The following is a 23,390-nucleotide window of genomic DNA, read 5'->3' on the forward strand; positions in this document are numbered from 1 at the left end:
GAACGCTCTTTCCCATGAGCCATCCTGCCTCATATTCTATCTATTAAGGACAATAATAATAAAAAAATGGTTATTTATGAAAATATTTTCATTGAGATAATGACGAACACTTAACTGGAATCTTATTACAGCCAGTCAATTTGGAAAAACTTTTCTGTGGTTTTCCTTATCATGTAACACAAAATTTTATAATTTTAATTTAAAATTTTGTCTCGATTAAGATAGATTATTTTTATAATTTTCGTAAATATGGTTTTAATCGGATATTTAAATTTTGAGTCACTTTGAATTTTGGATTGAGTTAAAAATTACAAAAATATGAAGTGTATCTCGTTATATTCACAAAGATGCTAAAAAAATTGGGAAAAAAAATTCTTGCGATTACTGAGCATTTAGCTGGAATTCTTCGAGCGACCAGCAATCTGAAAGATATTTTCGTTTTTTCCCTTTTTGTGTAACACAAAGTATGAATTTTTCTTAAAAATTCAAAGGGTTTTTCTTTTGAATTCGTTCTGTTAAATGTGTATATCATATATTTAAATATACAAAAAAATTCAAAACTGAGCATTTATATTTAAGTTATAATAAAACCAGACTTTTCAAACTAGTAACTATGATTGAATAAGCAAATATCCTTCCTTCGGTTGTAATTAACCCAAATTCTGAAAACCGAAGCTAAACAAAACCTAAATGTAAGTATAATCTCTTGCCTGTAATCTGAATGATCTGTCCCATAGTGAACTGATCGTTAAGACACGGTTCGCAGCAGATCACCGAAGTAAAGCATCACTGGCTACTGTCAGTGTGCGGGTGGGTGACCAGTTGGATCAGTCTGCGTAGGGACCGAGGGTGTNGGTAATATCGAAATAAAGCTGTTTAAAAACTTAGTGCGCCAACATTTGTGATACTGCGCCAAGTATTGCACTCTTTCCATCACGTGATTGTAACTCTTTGCTTGCTATCTGTGGCGTGTCTTTTCGGATGGTATAAAGCGAACTTGGTTCCTCTACCTACTATTTCAACTCTATGTGCAGCACTAGTGCGACGTAAATGAACTACAACAACTACAACAATCTGAATGATCTCTGTTTTTAAAGCTTCAATAAGCAAACAAATAAATTACAAGCAATGAATGGACATATTTAAACAATATACAAAATAATATACTGGTTTTCAGAAATAAAAAAATTTTAGAATTTAAATTAAGCTGCGTTTTAATGATCGTCACATTACGCGCAACGTTTAGGTGCAGCTGGGATGTCAGAAAAAAGTAAACTTAAAGATGCGAGCGCCACTTTTTGCGCTTAAAACCGGTCTTTCAATAGCGTGTTGCTTTTAAAAACGGTTACCCGGGAAAAATCCTTATCCCCTCTATTAGTCTCTGATTATTTGATTGTGTTAGTCGACTGATCGGTAGTGATTTTCTTGTGTGCAGTTAAATAATTACGTTAAAATGACTGACAAACAATCTAAACTTGCTGTTTTGCCTATATCTAGAGTTCGAACTATCATGAGAAGCTCCCCTGATGTTGGAAGTATCAGCCCTGAATCTTGTTTTCTAATTACAAAGGCCGCGGAAGGCTTCGTTGCTTTTTTAATTCGGCAGGCTTTAATGGCCAGCAACAACAAGACTCTGATTGACTACAAAGATTTATCAAAAGTTGTGGGCGATCAAGAAGTTTTCTCCTTTCTAAAAGATATTTTGCCTCCTCGAATCAAAGCAGCCAAATATCTTGAATTGTTGAAACAAGTTGAAGCGAGTGAAAGACGGGTGAATGCCGAACTCCATGATCTGTGATTTAACTATAATAAAACAAAAAGTAATATTTTTTATTGTGCGAAACTCATCTTGTGTAATTCATAGTGACAAATGCTTCATCTTTTCAAATGCCAACTATAATCAGCACTAGGATTTCTTTTTCTTCAATTTAAATAATCTTTATAACAGGAAATTATATTTTCTATTATTCCTACAAGACTATCAAGTTAGCCAACAATTGTTGTGAAACTTTATCTAATAAACACTAACTGTATTATATTTTGTTAGTTTTTTTTAAAATTTACATACACTTATCAGAGTTGCCAAACTTTTGTCATACATCATTTATTGAGGATGTTAACCAATTGTGAAACTGCCATGTTAGAAACTTCCCAGTGTTTTCACTACAGCGCGAGAACGCGAGAATCTCGCATATTTTTTTCATTTCTCGTATTAAAAAATGATTACCGCGAGAAATTCGCGCATTCTATAAATCAATTTCAAAATTCGTGAATTTCTCGCATTTTGGNTCAATTAAAAATAATCTTATATAACAAAAATTAATTAATATAATTCTGTTTAGAGGAATTTTATTGATCATAAACCAGTGCCACCTACGTAAGTAATCAAAGTAGAGCCCCTTGTCATTATTTAAAGAAGCCACAGTTTTGTTTATTTTCTAATAAAAAATTTCTGTGATCCAACTTTAGAAAATTATCATTTAAGATGATATTTTAATATATTAGAAGTTACTCCAATGCTATATCAGGGTGTGTAGCTTTTTTAAAAAAGTGCTTAAAGATGCTTATCTTTGTTTTTTAAAAGCCCTTAAGGGTGCTTTTTTCCATGGGTGTTTTTAAAAAGCGCTTAATTTTCCCTTTTCGATAATGAGATATTTTCTTTACCATGTTAAATTTCACCACAAATTATTCAAAAAGACTTGTCCTATTCAACGTTTTCACAATTAATTCAACCTCAATCTATTTCAGCGTACCGCCGGTCTGTAGTGTATGAAAAAACGCATTTGTTTTACATGTTTGATGAAATACTTGTGGGTCCTCACTTGTGTAACTGATCTGGATTCAGTGGTAAGGATTTTTGACTCTTGTGTGCAACCCTGCTGCATTTTGCAAAAGATTCTCTATTTCAGATTTCATTTTCCGCCCTCTGTAATAGAATCTAAAAATTTCTCGAATTTTTGCTGATTACGGAGTAATGGGGACCAACTAAACATTGTATTTTTTTTCTCAAATCGATAGAAAATTTCATTTCTCTTGTTAATTTCATCGTTTGTGACACGCCATCGTCTTCGTCACTGTAAATAAAACCGTCAATTTTCAAAAACTTGCCAGCCTTGTTTAGTTATGATATTTTGCTTAAAAATATTTTTTGAGTGCTTGAAAAGTGCTTAAAAGGTGCTTATTTTTTGTTGAAAAATATGGCTACCCACCCTGTATATTATCTGGGTTATTTGCTTAAATATGATAAAATAGTTAGAGAAAATATTTAAAAATGTTCGAAATTATAATAAAAACTGTAGTAATAACAAGGAAAAAAAAGTAGGGAAACAAACTCCTTTTTTTGTAACTTCTTGGCTGGTGTTTTTTTTTTTTAAAGAGAACAAATAAAACTCCACTTAAATATGGGTTTTATTGGATTTCTTTTAAAAAATCCACAGCGATTATTTTGGGCAGATGAGTGGGTAGACAGCCCTGCCTTTGGTAATTTCTTAAAAAGTTCAATTTCTGTCAAGTTGCAGGGTCTTGGTGATTATTCTGAATAATAACCTATTATATATATCAGGTAATATAACTTCAGTATATATTACCTGAGTAATGTATACTGCCTATTAATAACAGTTTTCAAATGTTAAATGACGTACTTCCTCATTTGAAATTTTTAATCACAGTAAGTGAATTATTAACAACTACAGTTTTTATTTAAAAAATCACACAAATAATTGAAAGAGGAAAAAATTGATGATTAAAATAAATTATCAAGACAAGTTAACTTGCACAAATTTACATTTTGATATAAATTTTTTTTCTCCAAGATGTAGTTATGATATTCTACATTCTACACTAAAATTAATTAACTGTACTGTACCACTAAAATTTAGCATAGTAAAACTGTTTGTTCTGTTTAAAGCAAGATTCTAAATCTCTTTTATATCTAGAGTAGTCTGCTTTTGCCAATAGGTTTCAGACTGAAATTACAGAGCTTTGTATAGTGCGGCTTTCAGGAGAACTTCTCTGTCTCTCATCGCAGCAGGTACCATGGTTACGAGGAAAATTCACCTCGAATTGGGGTGTGGGAGGAATAGTTATGTCTTGATCTTGGCATAGGTCAGCTTGAGTAAACCTATCAACACTTTCATTCCTCCATTGCACCTCCATTAGAAATGTGCTCTCGCTTGTTACCATTGCAGCTGACATCCCTAGACTTTTAGTTTGGAGGAGTTCTCAAAAGCTGCACTGTACTTTATGAAAGGCAGAAATGTCTATATCCTTAAAAATTTTTTTGCAAGAAAAAATTAAGCAAAGTGCGTATTTTGTTAGAAAGAAGATAACTTAGTTGGTGGTCACCCACACATAAGAAAACTAACTTGAAAACTATCAGATAAAAACTTAATTGAATGGAATGTTTAGTTAGCTAATTCAGTAAGGTTCATCAAATAATGCTATAATTTAAAACAATTTTAATAAATCTCAGAATGTTTATGCAGTTAAAAACTATCACAAAAACTGAAACTATGACTAAAAGGCAGAAAAAGTGAAATAAATAAAATTACTGGAACAATTTCATTTTAAACTTGGCCTTACATGCATAAGGAGTGACAATGACTATCAGCCAGATCCTGATTTATTTTCTTGATATTGGCTAATATCAAAACCAATATGTTTTTAAAATATGTTACTCTTTAAAGTGAAAAAAAAAGTAAAAAAAAGAACTTTCAGAAAGATGGAATATAAAACCTTTCAGTAATATTACAGTTAACATTTATAGGTTTATCAAAACTTTTTTTCACCATATTAATTTTCATCGAATTTGGAATAAGAAAGGCATCGTTTATATTTATGATAACTTTATTTATAATTACAATATAAGAAAAACAAAAGCTTTTTAAATTTTTGTAACTATTTTCTTATTACTCTTATCAAATACTTAAAAGTCTAATTAAAAAAATTTTTAAAAATATTTTAGACCAAAATTTATTTACGATACAAATATGCAATAAACATTCAATTGCATGTTAAGAAGTTACAAGTTAATGACTGCAAAACTCTTGTCACAAAAAACTAATTCAATAAGTTTAAGGAAGATAACAGTTAATCTTTTACATTTACTTTTACAAATACTCCTTATAACCCCTTTTACAAATTAAAATATTTTCACACAACAGACCTAAAGTAACAGTAATATGAGTGCTCCTTATCACCTATAAATTATTAAGGATTGTGTAAATAAATATAAATTATTAAATGTGTAAAGAGTCAAAATTTTCAACTTCATATCTACAGAAAAACATGACGCAACAGTCTATATCAGTGGTTTTCAACTGGGGTCCGCATTTTTTTGTGGCCAGCGAACTAAAATATATTAGTTGTCATTTTTTGCGGACTATCTTCGAAAAAAATTTGTATGGGTTTAAAATACTTTTCTCGATAATACAAACCTAATTTCTCACTTTCTGTAAAATTTATCATACCAAAGGTGCAAAAAAATTTATTTCTCAGGTTTTGCATCCAAGAAAATATTTATTCAAATACAAAAGTAATTCTGTATGTTGCTCTTTTTTATTTTATTTTTTTTGTATTTTGTGATTATAATTTAGCATGCGTGTATCAGAAATTTTCTTGAATAAATTCTCTGATTTAACTTTTTGAAACCACTCATTTTGGACAAAATATTTACACACACATTTGTAAATTTTAAATTTAAAATGTAAATATCTATTCTCTGGTGGCTACAGCAGACAAACATTTTGTCATTGAACATTTTGTGTGCTACTATGTAGGTTTTAATACCAACCTTTTTAAAATTTTATATCTTAACAATTAAATATCTGTTGCACATTAATTGTTTAATACATGGGGGCACATTAAAGTTATTGTAGCCCGAATTTTTTAATATGCAATTAAATATTTTTAAAAATCTACTTCTTATTTTAATTAGTAATTCAATACTTTTGTTTTGTACAACTTGATAAAAATCTAAAATCTATTTAATGTTCCTTCAAACATAAAAGAGACCTACATAAAATTTTGATAAAGTTGCTGCCCGCCATTTGATTTGCGTTTTTAATTGTGGCCCCTCGGCCTCATGTAAGTTGGAAACCCGTGGTCTATATTATAAACCCAATTGGTACAAATAAGTGTTCATGAGAGTAACAAGTAAGGAAATTAACAATTAGAGAACAGATATGTAGTAAGAATAAACTTCCTAGACAAATATTTACTAGAAAAAATTAAAGTGCATATTTTGTTAGAAAGAAGATAACTTAGTTGGTGGTCACCTGCACATTGCTTTATAGAAATATAAATCTAAAATTGTGAAAAAGAAATAATCTTTTTCACTTTTCTGTATTAATACAAGAAAGAAATAAAAATGTGTTTTATTGAAACTTTTTTCTTATAATATTGCTTATTTAAACTGCAGAAACATGCATTGACCTGAAGAAACTTTCATTGTAATAGTGGAATATTAATTTATAAAGATAAAAGTTTAGCATCTTAAAAATTGGCACTTTGACATCGACTTTGAAATTCATCTTTAAAGTGGATTTCTTCCAATATGCCGCTTATGAATTTTACTGTACTTTGTGAATAAAACCACCCAAAAATTGCAAGTGGTTTACTTATTTATAATGGCTAAAGAGGAGATTTCCTAATTAAAGAGGAATAATCAGATGTTTTAAATTGAAGTTTGAATAAAAACATACATAATCCCTCATATGAAATGTATCTGGAATAATGAAATGTGGCATACTGAGGTGTATAGATGTCTGGGAGGGCTTTTTTAAACTTCTTCGAACCTATCACCCATGACTTATTCTATCATTATACAAACTGAACTTGGCATCAGGACAGTTCAAGGAGGGCCAAGGTCTATTGTGCTCATCCGAGTTTTCTTGACCCTGGACTCAGGGGTGTTGAAGCATGAAGCTTATGTTTCAGTTGGGTGGTCAGACAAAAGTGGAAGCCACAGTGTTTAGTCCCCAAGCATGCTTGGTACTCATTTTATCAACCCACATTAAATTCATTTGAAATTTTTTTAAAATTTGTATTATATTTTATAAAATATCTTCAAATATGTATCTGTTAAATTTAATTGCAAAATAATTGTTAAAAATTGTTTTAAGGTCCTTTTGGGCTTTCTGCGACAAACCTCTCTTTTAAGCGTAATATCTTTCTGTAAGATACTTTTAATAATAACTAATATACTTGTTGTTAATTAAATTTAAAGTAACAGAAAAGTTGTATTTACTACGAAAAGTCTCTTTGGATGTAATAAAATTTTATATGTATATTTTTTAAAATGAATATGTAATATATTTTTTATTCTAATATCATGGGTGATGATTTTAGATTTTGTAAGAGGAAAACACACTAATTATTTCTTTTTTCGCATTTCGTAAATCATCACATGAAAAAAACATAATTTAAAATTGTAAAATCAGTGAAAGAAAAGAAAGCCAAAGTTTTTTTTATTTTTCCCAAAAGGGAATAATAAAAATCACGATCATTGCTTTCCCTCTGATGCTGGAAAAAGGTTCTATGAGTATAATTGTGGAAAAAAAAATCTTTCAAAAATTTCTTCAGAAATTTTTTTTTGCTTCAATATTCCTTATTTTTCATTCTTCTCAAATAAGAATTGAAATTTAAGAACATTTCTTTCCCCACCGTTGCACGAAAAAGGCATATTTTAAATATAATTTTAGAGAAGAAAAAAAATTTCGAAAATTTTTGCAGAAAGGAAAATTAAAATTTTTTTCTTTCTTAGGGGAAATTCTTTCTGCAAGAACTCTGTAACCTTCTACGACAGTATCGTCGGGATTCTACCATGGGGGTCCATTTTGGCTGAATTCCTAGAATTATGGGGTTATTGCTCCCCCTCTACATGCCAGTGATCATTAACATTGGATGACTACAATCGGGAAAAATTTAAAAATTGGTTGGGTAATATTGAAGAGATAATTTGTTTTTACTAATTCCTGTTTACCAAAATATATTTGTAAATTGAAGTAAATACACCTAGATGCTAAAACAGTTTTAATACCTGAAATTATAATGGTAAATACTTAAATTTAAAGAATATATTTCCACATGGGTATTATTAGGGGAATATATTTCATCACCCTGCTTTCGTAACCCTGCATTTTCCTAAACACATTTTTGTCATATGTAACAAATATTTTATGTGACAGTGACAGATTTTAACCTCTCACTGACAAATGAAACTTGCATCCCGTATCGGATTGCCATATTTTAATTATTGTGTTATTGTTTTAGGTATGGAAGAATCGCCATATTTTGTAGGAAATCTGTGTTATGATCCTTTATCCAAACAAGAAAATATTGATGCACTGACATTGCTGTTGAAAATTGTGAAAAGTTGCATTGGACCTCGCGGCAAACTCAAACTTATTCGCAACGCTTCTGGAGGCTACACCACAGTGACCTCTACATCATCAAGGCTTTTTCATTCACTCTCTGTGAAGAATCATTTCAATAAGATGGTACTGTCTTCAGTAAAATCTCACCTTAGGACATACAAGGACGGTGGGCTTTTGTGCGCATTATTCCCTCTTACACTAATTCATCACTCATCGCTATGTGATATTCCCTCGTTCCTCAAGGCAAAACTGTACGAGTATTGTGTTGAAACATACATCGCTTGCTTGAACTCGGTCGAAAATCATTGCGTTTGGAAACTCGATCCCTCTAATTTTCAACATTTGCAAGCTGTCACACGAACGATAATATCCTCCAAACTCGAGTGCTTGCTATCCAGCTCCCAGAGGGATCAGTTGTGTGCTCTGTTGCTGGAGTTGTTCTTAAATATTTTTCCTTCAAGCCATTTGAACTTTAGATTCCTGACTCTGGAAGGACGTAATATGAGTGAATCCCGCATGTTGAACATGCTTCTTGTACGAGTTTCCAAAACAGATTGGATGTTATTCCGTCCACCTCATCGTCATTTGAAGGTCGCCTTGTTTACTTCTCCCCTGTCTTCTGATGAACATGGTTCTTTAAAACAGTTGGAAGGCAAGCTTGTTTCGGCAAAGGTTGACGTCGTCTTTTGCCAAAAAGTTGTTGACCCTAGTGTGAAAAAACATCTGAATGATGAGGGAATCACAGTGTTTGATCAACTTGGCACTGAAACTACTACATTTTTGAAGTATTTGTTAGGTAATCTTTGATAATTGTGTGTAAACTATGAGGAAAAATTTAAAATTCCTAATAAATTTTGATTAAATGGTTAGCCAACTAATATATTAAATAAGAAAGGTTTTCTTAGGGCCACTTGCAAAAAATAGTAAGATTGCTTTTTTTTTATTTTTAATGTAGAAATGCTTCATCAGACATTTAAGTGGGATTTTTATTTCTCTTTGTCACTATTAGAAATGTGCGAAACCTCCTTAAAAAAATGATGTTAATTTCTTTTTCGAACACTTATGAGTATTTCATCAATTTGAGTTTGCTAAAATATGATGTAACACGAAAAGTTAAAGAAAGAAGGAAAAGTATTTTACGTTGTTGTAAAGTAACTACATTAATTGAGTTTAGTTAATTACCTTCATTCAGTACTCTCCAACAAATGACGAAGATATTAAAATTTTTTATAGCTATTATTAAATAAAAAATTTAATTTTGAGTCTTCAATAATACATTGGCCATAATTGTCAGGGAGACAAGTCTCCATAGCCATTGGGGGGGGGGTAGTGGTTAAAAATTTTATACAATATTGTTGTTTTAAAGCTGTAAATTAGATATTTAAGGAATATTATATTATATTTTTTAGAAACAAATATAATAATTTTTTTAATAAATATGAAATTATGAATATCTTAAAATTACTTTTTGTCACTTTCGTAAAATTTTTCTTTAGTATGAAAGGAACTTTGTAATGTTTATCGTATTTTGAGAATTGATTCAAAAGAAATGCCTTCATACGTTATTCATATTAATAGTTTTTTTTCAATAATTAAAAGCTTTCACTTTTTGAAAAAATGCCGACGTTTTTGAAAAAACGTTTTAAACCATAAAAAGCCTTATTTGAACAAATTAGACGACTCCGAATCTCATTGTCTATGTTATTGTCGGCAGTAACAATTGAACCAAGGTAAGTAAAATTCTGAACAGTCTGAAACCTGTGGGAACNTATATTATATTTTTTAGAAACAAATATAATATTTTTTTTAATAAATATGAAATTATAAATATCTTAAAATTACTTTTTTTCACTTTTGTTTCGTAAAAGTTTTCTTTAGTATGAAAGGAACTTTGTAATGTTTATCGTATTTTGAGAATTGATTCAAAAGAAATGCCTTCTTACGTTATTCATATTAATAGTTTTTTTTCAATAATTTAAAGTTTTCAGTTTTTGAAAAAATGCCCACATGTTTTTTAAAAAAAAAGAGGTCACTGTTAAAAATTTCCTAATTTTTCAACTNCTAAAGGAGAAAAACTGGCGAACAAGTGTCAAAAGTAGAGAGAAGTGGATTCGAATTCAAAGGAAGGCACTGGCCCACCCTGGGCTGTCTAGCCAAATATGATGATGATGATGCCCACGTTTTTAGAAAAAAGTGGTCACTGTTAAAAATTTCCCAATTTTTCAACTGAAAGCTTCTGCTTTTACTTCATTTTTTACAAGGATTAAAAAAATACGTATGAAGGGTAGTCATTAAAAAACACCTTATATGAGTTTTTTTAGGTGAGGGAAATAATTTCTTTGCTTGTACTCTTTTTCAAATTAATTTTATATTTATACTATTGTATTTTTTCACCCCTATCAGATGACTGTGTCATTGCTACACTTCACAACGTTGATGATTTGTGTTTTAAGAGCATCAAATGTTTTAAGGAAGAAATTGGAAAAAAGCATTATATTCTCCTTCAGAAAGAGGAACACAACTTCTCTAGTATCATCCTTTGCCACTCCAATCAAGAATTTCTCTCGGAAATGAAGGTATATATTTTCGACACAGCTATTTAATGATCTCTAAGATTCTGCTAACATTAAAATTTGTTTTCAATTTGGCAATAAGAATAATGAACTTAGAAAAATTATCGATGATGCATAGCGTTTTTAAAAAGCGCTTAAAAATGTTTATTTTCAATTTTTGTTTTTTAGAAGCCCTTAAGGGTGGTTTGTATGTTTTTAAAAAGTGCTTGATTTTCCTTTTTCAAGAATGAGATTTTTTTCTTTTGATTTTTTTTATTTTGATTTTCGCCATATATTATGCAGTGGTTTTCACATTGTTCTATCCAATGTTTTCACAAATCATTCACACACACAATGCATTTCGGCAAACCATTGACTCGCAGCGTATGAAAGCGCCGTGATGAAATACTTGCAGGGACGCACGTGCATATAATGAACTTGGATCGGTGAGATTCTTGCTCTCTCATGTGCAACTCTGCTGCATTTTGCAAAATATTCTCAATTTCAAGCTTCCTTTTCTACCCTCTGAAATTGAACCGAAAAATCTCGATCCTTTTATGGTGGCTAATATAATCAAGAAAAAGAGTTCTTTGTCAGAAACTAGCTATTTTATCATAAATGTGTAAAGTCTTTGAAAGTTATTTTGCATTTTGTTAATGTATATAGTGCTTAAAAATATTTTTTAGTTTTTAAAAAATACTTTAAAGGTTCTTATTATTTGTTGAAGGATTTGGCTATGCACACTGTATGAAATCATTTGGACAATTAATTGGTTACTCTTGTTACATGTATAATGGTGTTGTACATCAATTTGCTTTTACTTATAAGCTTTTTATTTTAGCTAGAACAATTTTTTTACTCAATTACAATGAATAATGCCTACCTTTCATATTTATGAAAGAAAAGAAAACTTGATAAATTTTAATAAAAGTTTTCATAGAATTTAAAATATGGTTACTCTAGTTACCTGAAATGAACTCGAGATATTTACAAATTTCCCTTAATGATTATATTATCTAAACCATATAATAAAATCTTTATATTTTAAATAATTTCATCCAAGGAAGGTCAACTTATGATTCTATACATTCTGAAATAGATTTTTATAAATTCACCATAAAATGTCGTTCAACATGTTCTTCCATTATGCAGCTATATTTGTCTCCAAATATCGCTGCTATAATTTCTTTGTTTCATTCCTTTTATTACAAATTTAATTTACAATTCTTGCCATCACTACATACATATATTTGATATGATAGTCTCCTTTGAAGCAGAGTTCGTAAGGTCCTTTAGAAACTGTAATGATATCTACAATACTAAGAAGATAGATGTATATTATTACTTTCATATTCACCATAACATTCAATAATCAATTTCAACAACTCCATTTAGTTACAAAATCTTTTTTGAAATTTTAAAGTTGAAGATCACAATAAAGATGCCGGTTTTCTTAATGTTTTAGGGACCATGTGTACCTTTTGAGAATAGTAGTATACAAATGTTTGCTTCCGTCAGCATAAGATAATGATCAAAATAATAAATCAAGACCCAAGTATACTTGATTAATCCAAATGTAATACAGTATACTTGATACAATGATCAAAATAATTTATTAGCATAAAAAACGTATGAACACGGTAATAAAAATCAACGTGTTTCAAGCGCTTAAAAATAAATGAACATTTTAGACTTGCCAGACATAAATAAGGAAAGCAAAAATGATTTGAAACAGAAATTCTTAAGTTGCCAACGAAAAATGAAAATAAAGTGAAAAATAAAACTGGAAAAATTTTATTATCCGAGAGTTAAATAGAAAATAAGAAATGAAATAAAAAAAAATTAGAAAAACTACAATGGCTAAAAACTATTTATTATTTTTTAGATGTATAGTCACTTTCTAGCAGAAACATGCTTTTATGAAACTGAACATTCGTTGAATATAATGTTTTTTCAAGTCTCTTTCCGAAATTGCTAATAAATTTTCAGATGCATTTAAAATAAGCATCATATTTCATAATTAAAAATAAAAGTTTAACAATCTGCTATCAGCAGAAAAAAGTATGAATGAAGTTTTTTGTTACATGTGTGTAAGTCAAATTCTTCATAAGTGAACTACATTCAACTATTAATTGCCCCACATAAATATTTCTTCTTTCTCGCCAAATTTATATTTTAAAAATAACTAATTGTATTTTTTTCTCAGCTTTTACTAAGTAAAAACAGTTGGAACTTTAGATTTCAGGAAAAAAATTGTACATTTATGCTTGCTTCTTCAATGAAATCAAAACCACTTAAACCCCTGAAAGTTGCTTTTCATCGGCATAAAAAGTGGCATAAAAAAAATTTGTGTCTTGTCCATTATATCTCTGAATCTATCTGCCCCACCGGCCTAAGAATCCCTGTGTAGTAAATGATGACTGATGCACGTTAAATCTGGTGAGTCACAAAGTCCTCCATGTTCTCATTACAAATCAATTCCTCTAGGGGTACTGATCCAGGAGCTCCATTGTCTTCTGGATTGGGATCAAATTTACAAGGATACAGAGTTGAACATCGGTAGTCATAATCTCAGAATTGGGTCGGCTGTTCAATCATGGCTATAAAATAAAAGAATATGTTTAACTAATACTAAATTAGAATTTTCTAAATCACCTCTAAATTTGAAATTTTAGTGAGAAAATATTTTAAGGGTAGTAAAAATAAGTTAACTGTATTATTTCAATATCTGCTCTTTGTTCCTTTATTTATTTATTTTTACCTTAATTGGATTGTGAAATTCTTTTTGTGTCCTTAGGTTGTTTGTGAACAAGTTATTGCTACACTATTTCGCCTTCTACAAAATCCAAAAGTATGCTTTGGGGCTGGCTGTACTGATATCTTTACTGCTTTATTGTTAACCCAAAAAGTAAGCAAACAGCAAGCTGTCTTTTTTTACTTTTCTAATTATATAAAATGCACTACGAAACTATTATAGGGCTATAAACAATGCAAATATTATTACCAAAACAGCTTTGGATTTTTTTATTTCAAAATCTGGTTTTTGATTTTGACAAGCCTTAAATAAATAAATGATAAAAATGATAATAAAAAAAGTGGTTAAAACTGACATAAGGGTTTAAATCATGTTGATACCAAATTTTATTTCTTTACTTTCATTTTGTTTTTACAGAAAGTAAATAAATAGCAGATCCTTTTTTCAACTATTTTACACCATGCTTCATGAAGTTATTATAGAGCAGGGATGGCGAACCAATGGCACGCGACACAATATTTTGGACACGCCACCGATCACAAAGTTCACTATGAAGCATATTAACAATTAAATTATAATTCACAAAGAACAAAAAAATAGGCAATTATTGACAAAAAATTAACAATTAGTGTCAAAAAACAATTAATAACCATTAAAAACAAGCTAACAATAAATGACTAGCAAAAAAAAATTTAACAGTCCTGCATAATCTAACATCTTACAACCTAATATATGTTATTTGTCATCTTATCTGCAACAACAGAAGTCACACTGATGTTACTTTAAGTTGAACTACGCGTATAACTGAGACATTGTAAAATGTTTTTTTTTCATAGTAAATAAATAGTTTTGAGTTGATACTATTTTGTATCATTATTTTCCCAAAAATCACGAAGTCAAAATTATTCGACGGCAGGTCTATGATCTCATTCAACATTTTTTTTAGAAAAAATGGCACATTGGTGCATAAAGGTTCGCCACCCCTGTTCTAGAGCAATAAATAATAAGCATATACACTACCTTACAATAATGGAAGAGACACTTTGAGCTCTTGACATTTTTTTCAAATGTCTCAAGAAATATTTAAAGTATTATTTTATAACTTAAGAGATGCTTAGTTCGTGCGACGTTTCATACTTAGCAATAAGATTTAAAGCTTTCAATAGTATGAAAGACTGACAATAAGTTATGAAAGAAAACAAGTATTTTTTTACTCCCTATACCGGAAAATTAAGTAATAAACTTCTAACTTATATCGATTACTTTAATTTTTTTTTGTAGCTTTTGAACTTTTCAAAAAAAGCTCAAAACCATCAGGGGTTTTCCTAAAATTTCATTATGTATTATATATTCATATATTCATATTGTATATTGTATATATTCATAGTATTTCATATTGTATTAAACAAGATTTATTAAAAATGAGACTGGTATGTGGGTTATCATTCCCCATGAAAGGATGTTTTCTTTCACACTTTAGTTTCCAGATGATTATTATAAGGTATGATTTTTTATTAAACTTTGTCTTATGAGATACAAAATAAAATTTGTGGAAAACCCTTAATCAATTAACGCTTTCTTTTAAAAACTGCAAAAACTACAAAAAGAAATATTCAAATCAAATTTTTTACGTTAGTTGCCAAATACAATCACTGCAAAATTAAAACATTTTTTAAAAAAAATTTTAAATAAAAAATCTTGTAATTAATTTAAACTGTTCCAAATTTTTTTTTGATTTCATTGAATATTTATTAAGTTAGAGCGAAAATTCATAAGGCAAAAAAATAAGTTTTTTTTTAAAGATGTCCATATTTCCATTAATATTTACTCTAGGTGTACAAAATTTTATGCAATTATTAAAAATAACAACTAAAGTAATGGATACAAGTTACAAGCTTATTGCTAGATTTTCTGGCATAGCGTGCTCAAAAATACTTGTTTTTTTTTTTTTTGTAATTTATTGTCAGTCTCCTAAACCTCTGAAAGCTTTAAATCTTATTGCTAAAGTTATAAAATAATCCTTTTAGTACTTCTTGAGAAATTTCAAAAAAATGTCAAAAACTGAAATTTTCTCTACCATTATTATAGGGTAGTGTGTATATATATATAATTTATCAGGTTAAACCAGGACTAAAAAAAATTATATTAGCTTATATTTCCCCCGAATATTATACACTGATAAAAGAATTAAAGGGAGAAAAGTTTTTTTTTTTGAAGAAAAGAATAAAATAAGTAATTCCTATATGCAAATAAGGTTTCAGACAGATGATAGCTAAGCTCTTTGCAGACACTTCTGCTACACAGTGGCCTGTGACATTATAAGGCAGTGACACTGTTTTCAAATTTGTGTAGAAGTACCCCATTTGCTCACCAAAACTTGTAGTGTAGCAATGTTTGTAATATTGAAGCTTACCACAATCTTTGGTTTTTGAATTTCTTTGTTTACCCATTGTTAATATAACCAGTTATCATTACCTGGACTATGCCACGAAATGATGAATAATTGAAAAGTTCAAAATGGGCCAGTAACAGACTACCTGTTGGCTGACGTCGTTTTTGAGAAATGTGGTGTCTGCTGACCGGTTCAAGGCCGCAAAGAGGTAACAATGCTGGCGAAAGAGCGTTATTTGAGACTTCCAGCCAAAAGGGATAAGTCCGTGACAGCGATACAACTGTTCCGCAACCTGTATAATGCAAAAGGAACATCTATTTCACACATAACATGACTGTCTTGTGTTCAATAGAGATGGTCTGACACGTTAGTGGTACAGGGACGAGATCCTTGCACCCTATGTGAGACTTTTTCGCTGAGCATATGGGCTAAATTTAATTTTTATGGACTATAACTCTTGTCTACAAAGGTGATCCTCCAATCGTTGGATATTCAATGATTAGAGTGGCCTGTGAGGTCTCCTGACCTTAATCCCAATGACTATTGATGAGTTCAAGGGTACCTTGGTGCAAAAGTGGGTAGGGTTGTCACTTCTAGTAAACAGTAGAATACACTGATGTGAGAGTTGTGTAGCTGTTGGAGTTTATCATACACCCTATTAGGCATGTTGATTGACTGGTTAGCTGTGGTGTTGGACAAGTGACCATTTTCTTTATTTAGGATATAGGTTGTGCTTATTTTCCATATATTGATCTTATATCAGATGATATTTTGATTAGGTTTGGTTATATTTGTTTTGTTAGATATTTTTTTATTACAAACAAAAAAAAAAATTGTTTCACCACTGCATATACAATCTACAATCTTTAGCATGATCTTCCGTTAGTGCAGCCCTTCCATTATGACGACTGCACCATGAAGTCCCATCTGCTGCTCCACAGATGCAGTACTATTAAGGCCAGTCAGAGCATCCGAACTGAGCCTTCATTCCAATACAGTGACCAAAATTGTGTTAATTTTTTTAATTCCCAGAAAGTCTTTTCCAAGAATGGCTGTTGCACAATTTTGCGCTTTCAAGACTGGGAAATTTATCTGGTAGACACTTTTTTCTCACCACTAACTACTTTTTCCATTAAAAGTATCTTAATAATTTTGCTTGTAAATTGTTAAAAAAATTATTTATTTTTCTTAATGTAAAAAAATTTTAATATTATAAGGTATTATTAAAGAATGTAAGAATATTATAATTATTACTGTTGTAGCATCATGTTTTAGGAAAAATAATCACGAAATACATAATGGTTTTATTTCAGACTTGTTTTTCTCATAATCGATTTTAAATTTTTGAATCAGAATGAAATATAATATTAATGTTAGAATTTCTGCAAATGCTACTCTCAGCTTTACTTATCTTTTCATTCTTTAATGTTCATTGAGGGTTGGCAGGCCGCAGGTTGTGCATTCCTAATTTAGGACTTTCTGAAATAAACTGGTTTATGTTGATAAAGAAGAAAACCACAAAACCACCTAGAAATTACCTGATTGCTACTGTACGATTTCTGGAGACAGAGTGTTTAAAAATTAATGTTTTTTCTCATTTTCTTTTTAAATAAGCTAAAATTTTGTCATGTTTCTCTCCTGTATAGATCAAAAAGGAATCAAGAGACATTGCTGCTAATTTCCAATGCACTGATGATAAAATACTGTCTGTTCTGAGTTATTTTCTTTTAAGCCTCACCTCTACTGCCATTTCACCTCACCAGGAGTCTCCACTTATGTTTAAGGTCGACACTAAATACTGGCATCTTTGGAAAATGGATGATAAATCTGACTCTCCCAGCAAGATTTGCTGTTGTGGTCACTGCAGCATTTCAGACTCAGAATCACTTTCTTGGTATTCCTTGTCAGACTTAATACAAATCCCAGACTCTGTATCATGTGACAAGCCGTCTTTTGAAGAGATTCGTATAATTGACGAACTGAGTAGCAAATTGAATGCCATTACTGTGGGTGGAGAAGTAGCACTTTCTCTGTTAAAAACTCATCTCTGTATATTTACAGCAACTCATGCTTTTTCTTGACTGTTTGTCGTGATCAATAAATATTTTAAGTATAAAATCAAATCTTTGATGCTCTATGTTTGACTTGATGCATATCATTTAATTATGTTTTTTTCTAATTATGTTTTGTTATGTTTTCTAATTATGTTTTATCTAAATAATTTAATTATGTTTTTTTTTTCTAGTAAAGCTTCATACATAATCATGGTGCGTAGCATTTTTTTAAAAAGTGCTTAATTTTCCCTTTTCAAAAATGAGATTCTATTTCTTTCCCATGTCAATTTTCACCACATATTATGCAAAAGCTTGCTTTTCACATTGTTCTATTCAATGTTTTCACGAATCATTCAAACACAATGCATTTCAGCCTACCGTCGATCCATAACACCAATAATTTTACTGGTTTGATGAAATACTTGTGAGTCCACATGTGCGTATCGTAAGCTGGGTTCGGTGAGATTATTGCACTCTCATATGCCACTGTGCCGCATTTTGCAAGATACTTTCAATTTCAAGCTTCATTTTCCACCCTCTGAAATCGAGCCGAAAAATCTCTCGATCATTTTTTAATTACTAATGTAATCAAGAAAAGAGTTCTTTGTCATATCATGATCATGTAGACTTTGAAAATTATTTTGCATTTTGTTATTATCTATAGTGCTTAAAAATATTTTCTGAGTGCTTAAAAAATACTTAAAAGGTACTTCTTTTATTTTGTTGAAAGATTTAACTACGCACCCTCATAATTGATTAACTGTTTATTGATTATTGATATGGTTTGAAGAGAAGTTAGACTTTCTCTGTTAGGTTCACATCTTTGTGTGTGTTTACAAGAACTCAAAATGGCTAAACAACTTGATGATGTTGTCTCTGCATCACTTTCCAAAAATATAAAGAATAATTAATTGATTAAAGCAATTCAAACAATAATTTGATTTTAGGTATTCTGGAATAACATAATTGATAAAATGTCAAGAAGCAATGTGTTAACAATATAAATACAATGTAGCAATATACTGCATACTATATCCTAGTCTTCTTAATGCTTTAAAGTTCTTTGTTTTACCCAAAAATAAACTTATTTAATAAAGTTTTTTTCTTCTCTTTTTTTAAAAATTTTAATATATATTTTTGCATCAGCTTTTTTAATCCCTTAACCCCCTTAACATATATTTCAGAAAAATGGACCAAAAATAGAAAATTTTTTTAACTGTTTAATTTTGTTCTTTATATTATTATAAGAGTTAGAAAATGATTTTTTATTTCAAAAATAAAATTTTAAATGCAATAACTACTGTATTTATAATTTTTACATACACATTAAAAAGCAATGTAATTACATGCACATCTTATTCAACAGCAGCAAATTAAACAAAATTTTGAAGCTAAATATGATAATAACTATTATAATATAATATAAAAACACAACAATATGATTTTCAATACATAAATTTTACAAATCTTTTACAGTATGGTATATCACAAAACCCCCACCCACATTTCCCTCCTTCGACTGAAGTCGTAATCGTTGAAAAACTAGGACCACTAATTCCATCTATTAGGATAATAGTGAAATAAGTATCCTAAGTAGAAACGAACCCGTCTCGGGCTTCACAAAATAGAAACGTTAATTTTTCTCCAGCTCGAAAAAAATTTCGGCATCTTTAAAGCACGTAGTAATTGCCCAAACTGTATTCGGGCAGCGCTGGCAAGGTGTTAAAAATGCAAATTTTAATTCTATCATTGCTTTTTATTGTCTTCTTATATAATATTTATATTGTTTAATAAGGGAAACTTTTTTTTAAAATCATTTTATAACACTTTCTATCTATTAACTCAAGGTATCTATGCATGACATTCGATGTCGATTTGAAGCATGTTTTAATAAAATAAAAACTGCAGTAAAACCTTACTACAACAATATTTTGGGGACCAAATAAATATATTGTTGTTGAGGGATATATTTTTGTTATATTGAGGGCTCACATCCTTTGGGGACACAATGTGATTTTTTTAAAATTTAGATGTTATATATGTATATAAAAAGTTAATTTGCAGAGTGTTAATTATGGTTAAATATTAAAAACGATTGAAATAAATTCAGAAAATAAGATTGTAAACATACCTGAAAACCGTTTTTATTGAAAATAATCTGATAGTTCTGTTTGTTTATAAATTTTTTTGACTGTCAAGTCAACCAACAAAGTATGCATTGAAGACAAAGCACGAAAATGAGTTCTGTTTGTGAATAATGCTCCCCCGAACCCTCTACAGAAAAAGTCTCCTTCTGGTGTTAATGTGATGCTCGTAGTTGTATGAGCCTCATGATCAGCTTCTAACATGAAGGAAATGAAATCAGATACAGGGTTGCCACAGGTGACTAAAATGCGACTATTTGCAACTATTTTCAACCTGAGGCAACTACGGCTATTTTTTTTCTCCTGAAAAGGCTATAAAAGCAACTATTTGCAGCAAAAGGAGACTATTGGGAGACTTTTCTGTGCTCCTAGCAATGTTTTTTTATAGCATAAATTGGGTTGACAACCTGCAAACTGCGGTATCTGCTGAAAGTAATGAGTTCTTTTTCTTCTAAAAAAATAAAGAAATGTTAAATTACAAATTTGAGTCATCACTTTTTAATGCGCTCAATTTGCACGGATTCCATTGTGAATCTTTTTTGTTTCTCAATTGCCTTTTCAACAGTTATTGCTATAAAACTCTGCTTGATTTTAAAGAACCCAATTTTTAATACAATACTATGATGAATTTCGAATTTTAGTAATCACTTTTTCAATATATATATTTGCTAAATCAATTATTGATAAAAGGAAAAATTATGTGAAAGGGAAAATTAGTAGAAAAGGTATTTTTTTTAACAAAAAATTATTTTTCTGCATTAATTCTAGCATTTAAAAGTATTTAATGTTCTGCAAGTATACTAATTTTTTTATAAAAAAATTTAGTGCTAGAACACTAAGGTTTATTTAAAAATTATCATATTGGCCGTCAACTTGACTAAATGGATCATGGTATATTATAATGAAGTCATTTAATAGAATTTTAGTCATATTATTGAAAATTTTTTGTTCCTATTGAGGCAACTATTTTCATAATTTTAGGCCACTATTTTCATGCTTTAGGCTACTAAAGACAACTCTTTTGTTCATTTTTTTTCTGTGCATGGCAACCCTGAGATAGGAATGTTACATCTGTGACTTAAGACATAAGGGAGGCAATTCTAAAGAATGGAAGTTCTTGGGATGGTCAGCAGTGAGTCTTCTGTTGTCAGAAAAGATAGAAAAAATGGCGAAAGATGATAAAAGAATATTTTTTTTTACATTATTTGAAAATCAATAATGAATGGAGAAAATAAGGTTCAAATTTGGAAAAAAATCGTTTTACAGGGATTTATCGCTTCAGAGAATATCGTGATAAGCATGGCGTTAATTCACATGCAAGTTTGTTGGGACCACAAAACATTATCGTAATAAAGGGAGTTGTTGTATTGGATGTCGTAGTAACGAGGATTCTCTGTATTATAAAGTTCTTTTTCTGAAGTTTTAGCCACAACATGTAACACCCTGATATTATGAACAAAAGTGGATGGTATTTGTGACGTAGCAAATTTAACAGATAGCAAATTATGTCAAAACTATTTTTAAAAAATCATTATTTCCTTTAAGGACAAAAGATATTATGTTACTACAATAGTGGAGTTTGTAAAGCTTGCATGAAAAAATACAATTTTTAATACAGCACAAAAAAAATTAGTTCTTAGCTTCTACGTAAATCAATTTTTTTTCTAGTTACGTCATACACTTTTAAGAGAAGTATTAAACGTAACAACCTTGTATATAATACGTAAATAATAATGCAATTTTTTTTTTAAATATGAGCATTTTTTTAAAAAAAATTTGAAGAACTTGACCATGAATTTTGAAAACAATAAAAAAAAAACTTGTATTACTTCCGATTTACGAAGATCATGTAATTAGTCAGATATTTCAATAAATATTTATCACGAGGAAATTAAGTTGACCAATATAATCACTTACAAACAACAAATTGTATTTTTTTTAACACTCTAAGTCAGAGATGAGGAACATGCGGCCTCTATTATTTTTCTTACTCTGGCAGTAGCTCTTGTATTAATTAATATTTAATTAGTTTGGTTACAAAAATTTAAAAATTAATGTAATAAAAGAATGCCCTGCCATCTATATTTTTCATTTATAGCCGTCGTTGAACAGCTAATCCAATTTTTAGGTTTAACACTGCCAATGTAATTTTGAACCCCATCTAGAAGACGAGGTAACTGCTGGATCAAGTATTGGGAGGAAATTGCCAAACGTTGCCATTAACCCTTTCACGCCGATCGTAATGTACAATACCCATTAAGCTCCAACGACTGAATCTGATTGCTTTCCAAGTCGTCCCATTGCTGAAAATCTGCTGATCCACGGGTGCTTACTGCCATGCTAAAAGGAAACCTGAAAAGTGTTAGAGTGTGCTGTGTCGATTAGAAACTGGAGTGTTGACCTGTTCCCCAAGTTCTGGCTGCAATACCGATGGGCGTTCAAGGGATTTGGTTTGAATTTAAGAACTCTAAGTTCGATTTTCGAATAGTTTTAAAGGAATAATTTACTTTTATTAGATTATAATTGCTTTTAGTAGATTTTGAGATAAATGTGCCTTTTATTTTTAATAGTTTTTAATGGATTTGGAGAACGTTTTGCTTTTTATTTTTAATTATTTTTAGTAGATTTTAAGATAAATGTGCCTTTTATTTTTAATAGTTTTTACTGGATTTGGAGAACACTGTGCCTAGTATTTTTAATTGCATTTTATTGAAGATATAATTTCGTATTGCTAAATTTCAAACCAGAAGTAACTAATAATTTGTACATATGTGATATCTACATAATAGCATTTGGAAATGATTTCAGATTGTATATATATATTTTTTTGAAATATTTAGTATCAATAAAATTTGTTTGTAAATGTTTAATTTTGCAAATGATTCCTTGATTGATTTTTGTTTTCGAACCTGGGTGATACTGTTGCCAGTTACTAAATTGATCACTAGATAACGTAAACCTAAATTTGAGAGGTAACAGTACATTAATGGATGGTGTTTCCTACACTAGGGAACGCTGCAAGCTCGGGACTGCCTAAATTTCCGGGTCACTGTTTCAGTTGTAATTTAAAGCCATTTGGCATCATTGTGTTTTGAGATTCTAGCAAACAATGTATTTG

General features: G+C 29.9%; 2 protein-coding genes across 3 annotated transcripts; both read left to right on the forward strand.

Moving 5' to 3' along the window:
• The first annotated feature begins 1,364 nt into the window (after positions 1-1,364).
• Positions 1,365-18,197, forward strand: LOC107454230 (molecular chaperone MKKS). 2 transcript variants are annotated; one of them, XM_043045838.2, is made up of 6 exons: positions 1,373-1,820; positions 2,749-2,847; positions 8,272-9,171; positions 10,779-10,951; positions 13,725-13,835; positions 17,721-18,197. In XM_043045838.2, exons 3-6 carry the CDS (start codon positions 8,274-8,276, stop codon positions 18,153-18,155), a joined length of 1,617 nt encoding a protein of 538 aa, XP_042901772.1. In that variant the 5' UTR covers positions 1,373-1,820; positions 2,749-2,847; positions 8,272-8,273; the 3' UTR covers positions 18,156-18,197. The 2 variants fall into 2 exon arrangements, with proteins under 2 accessions (XP_015926828.2, XP_042901772.1); XM_016071342.3 differs by lacking the exon at positions 2,749-2,847 and having other exon boundaries at positions 1,365-1,820.
• On the forward strand, positions 1,454-1,798 carry LOC107454231 (chromatin accessibility complex protein 1). The gene has a single exon (XM_016071345.3). The coding sequence runs from the start codon at positions 1,454-1,456 to the stop codon at positions 1,796-1,798; it is 345 nt and encodes a 114-aa protein (XP_015926831.1).
• Positions 18,198-23,390: the final 5,193 nt, after the last annotated feature.

Source organism: Parasteatoda tepidariorum, chromosome 6 (assembly GCF_043381705.1).
Source record: "Parasteatoda tepidariorum isolate YZ-2023 chromosome 6, CAS_Ptep_4.0, whole genome shotgun sequence".
Lineage (NCBI taxonomy): Eukaryota > Metazoa > Arthropoda > Arachnida > Araneae > Theridiidae > Parasteatoda > Parasteatoda tepidariorum.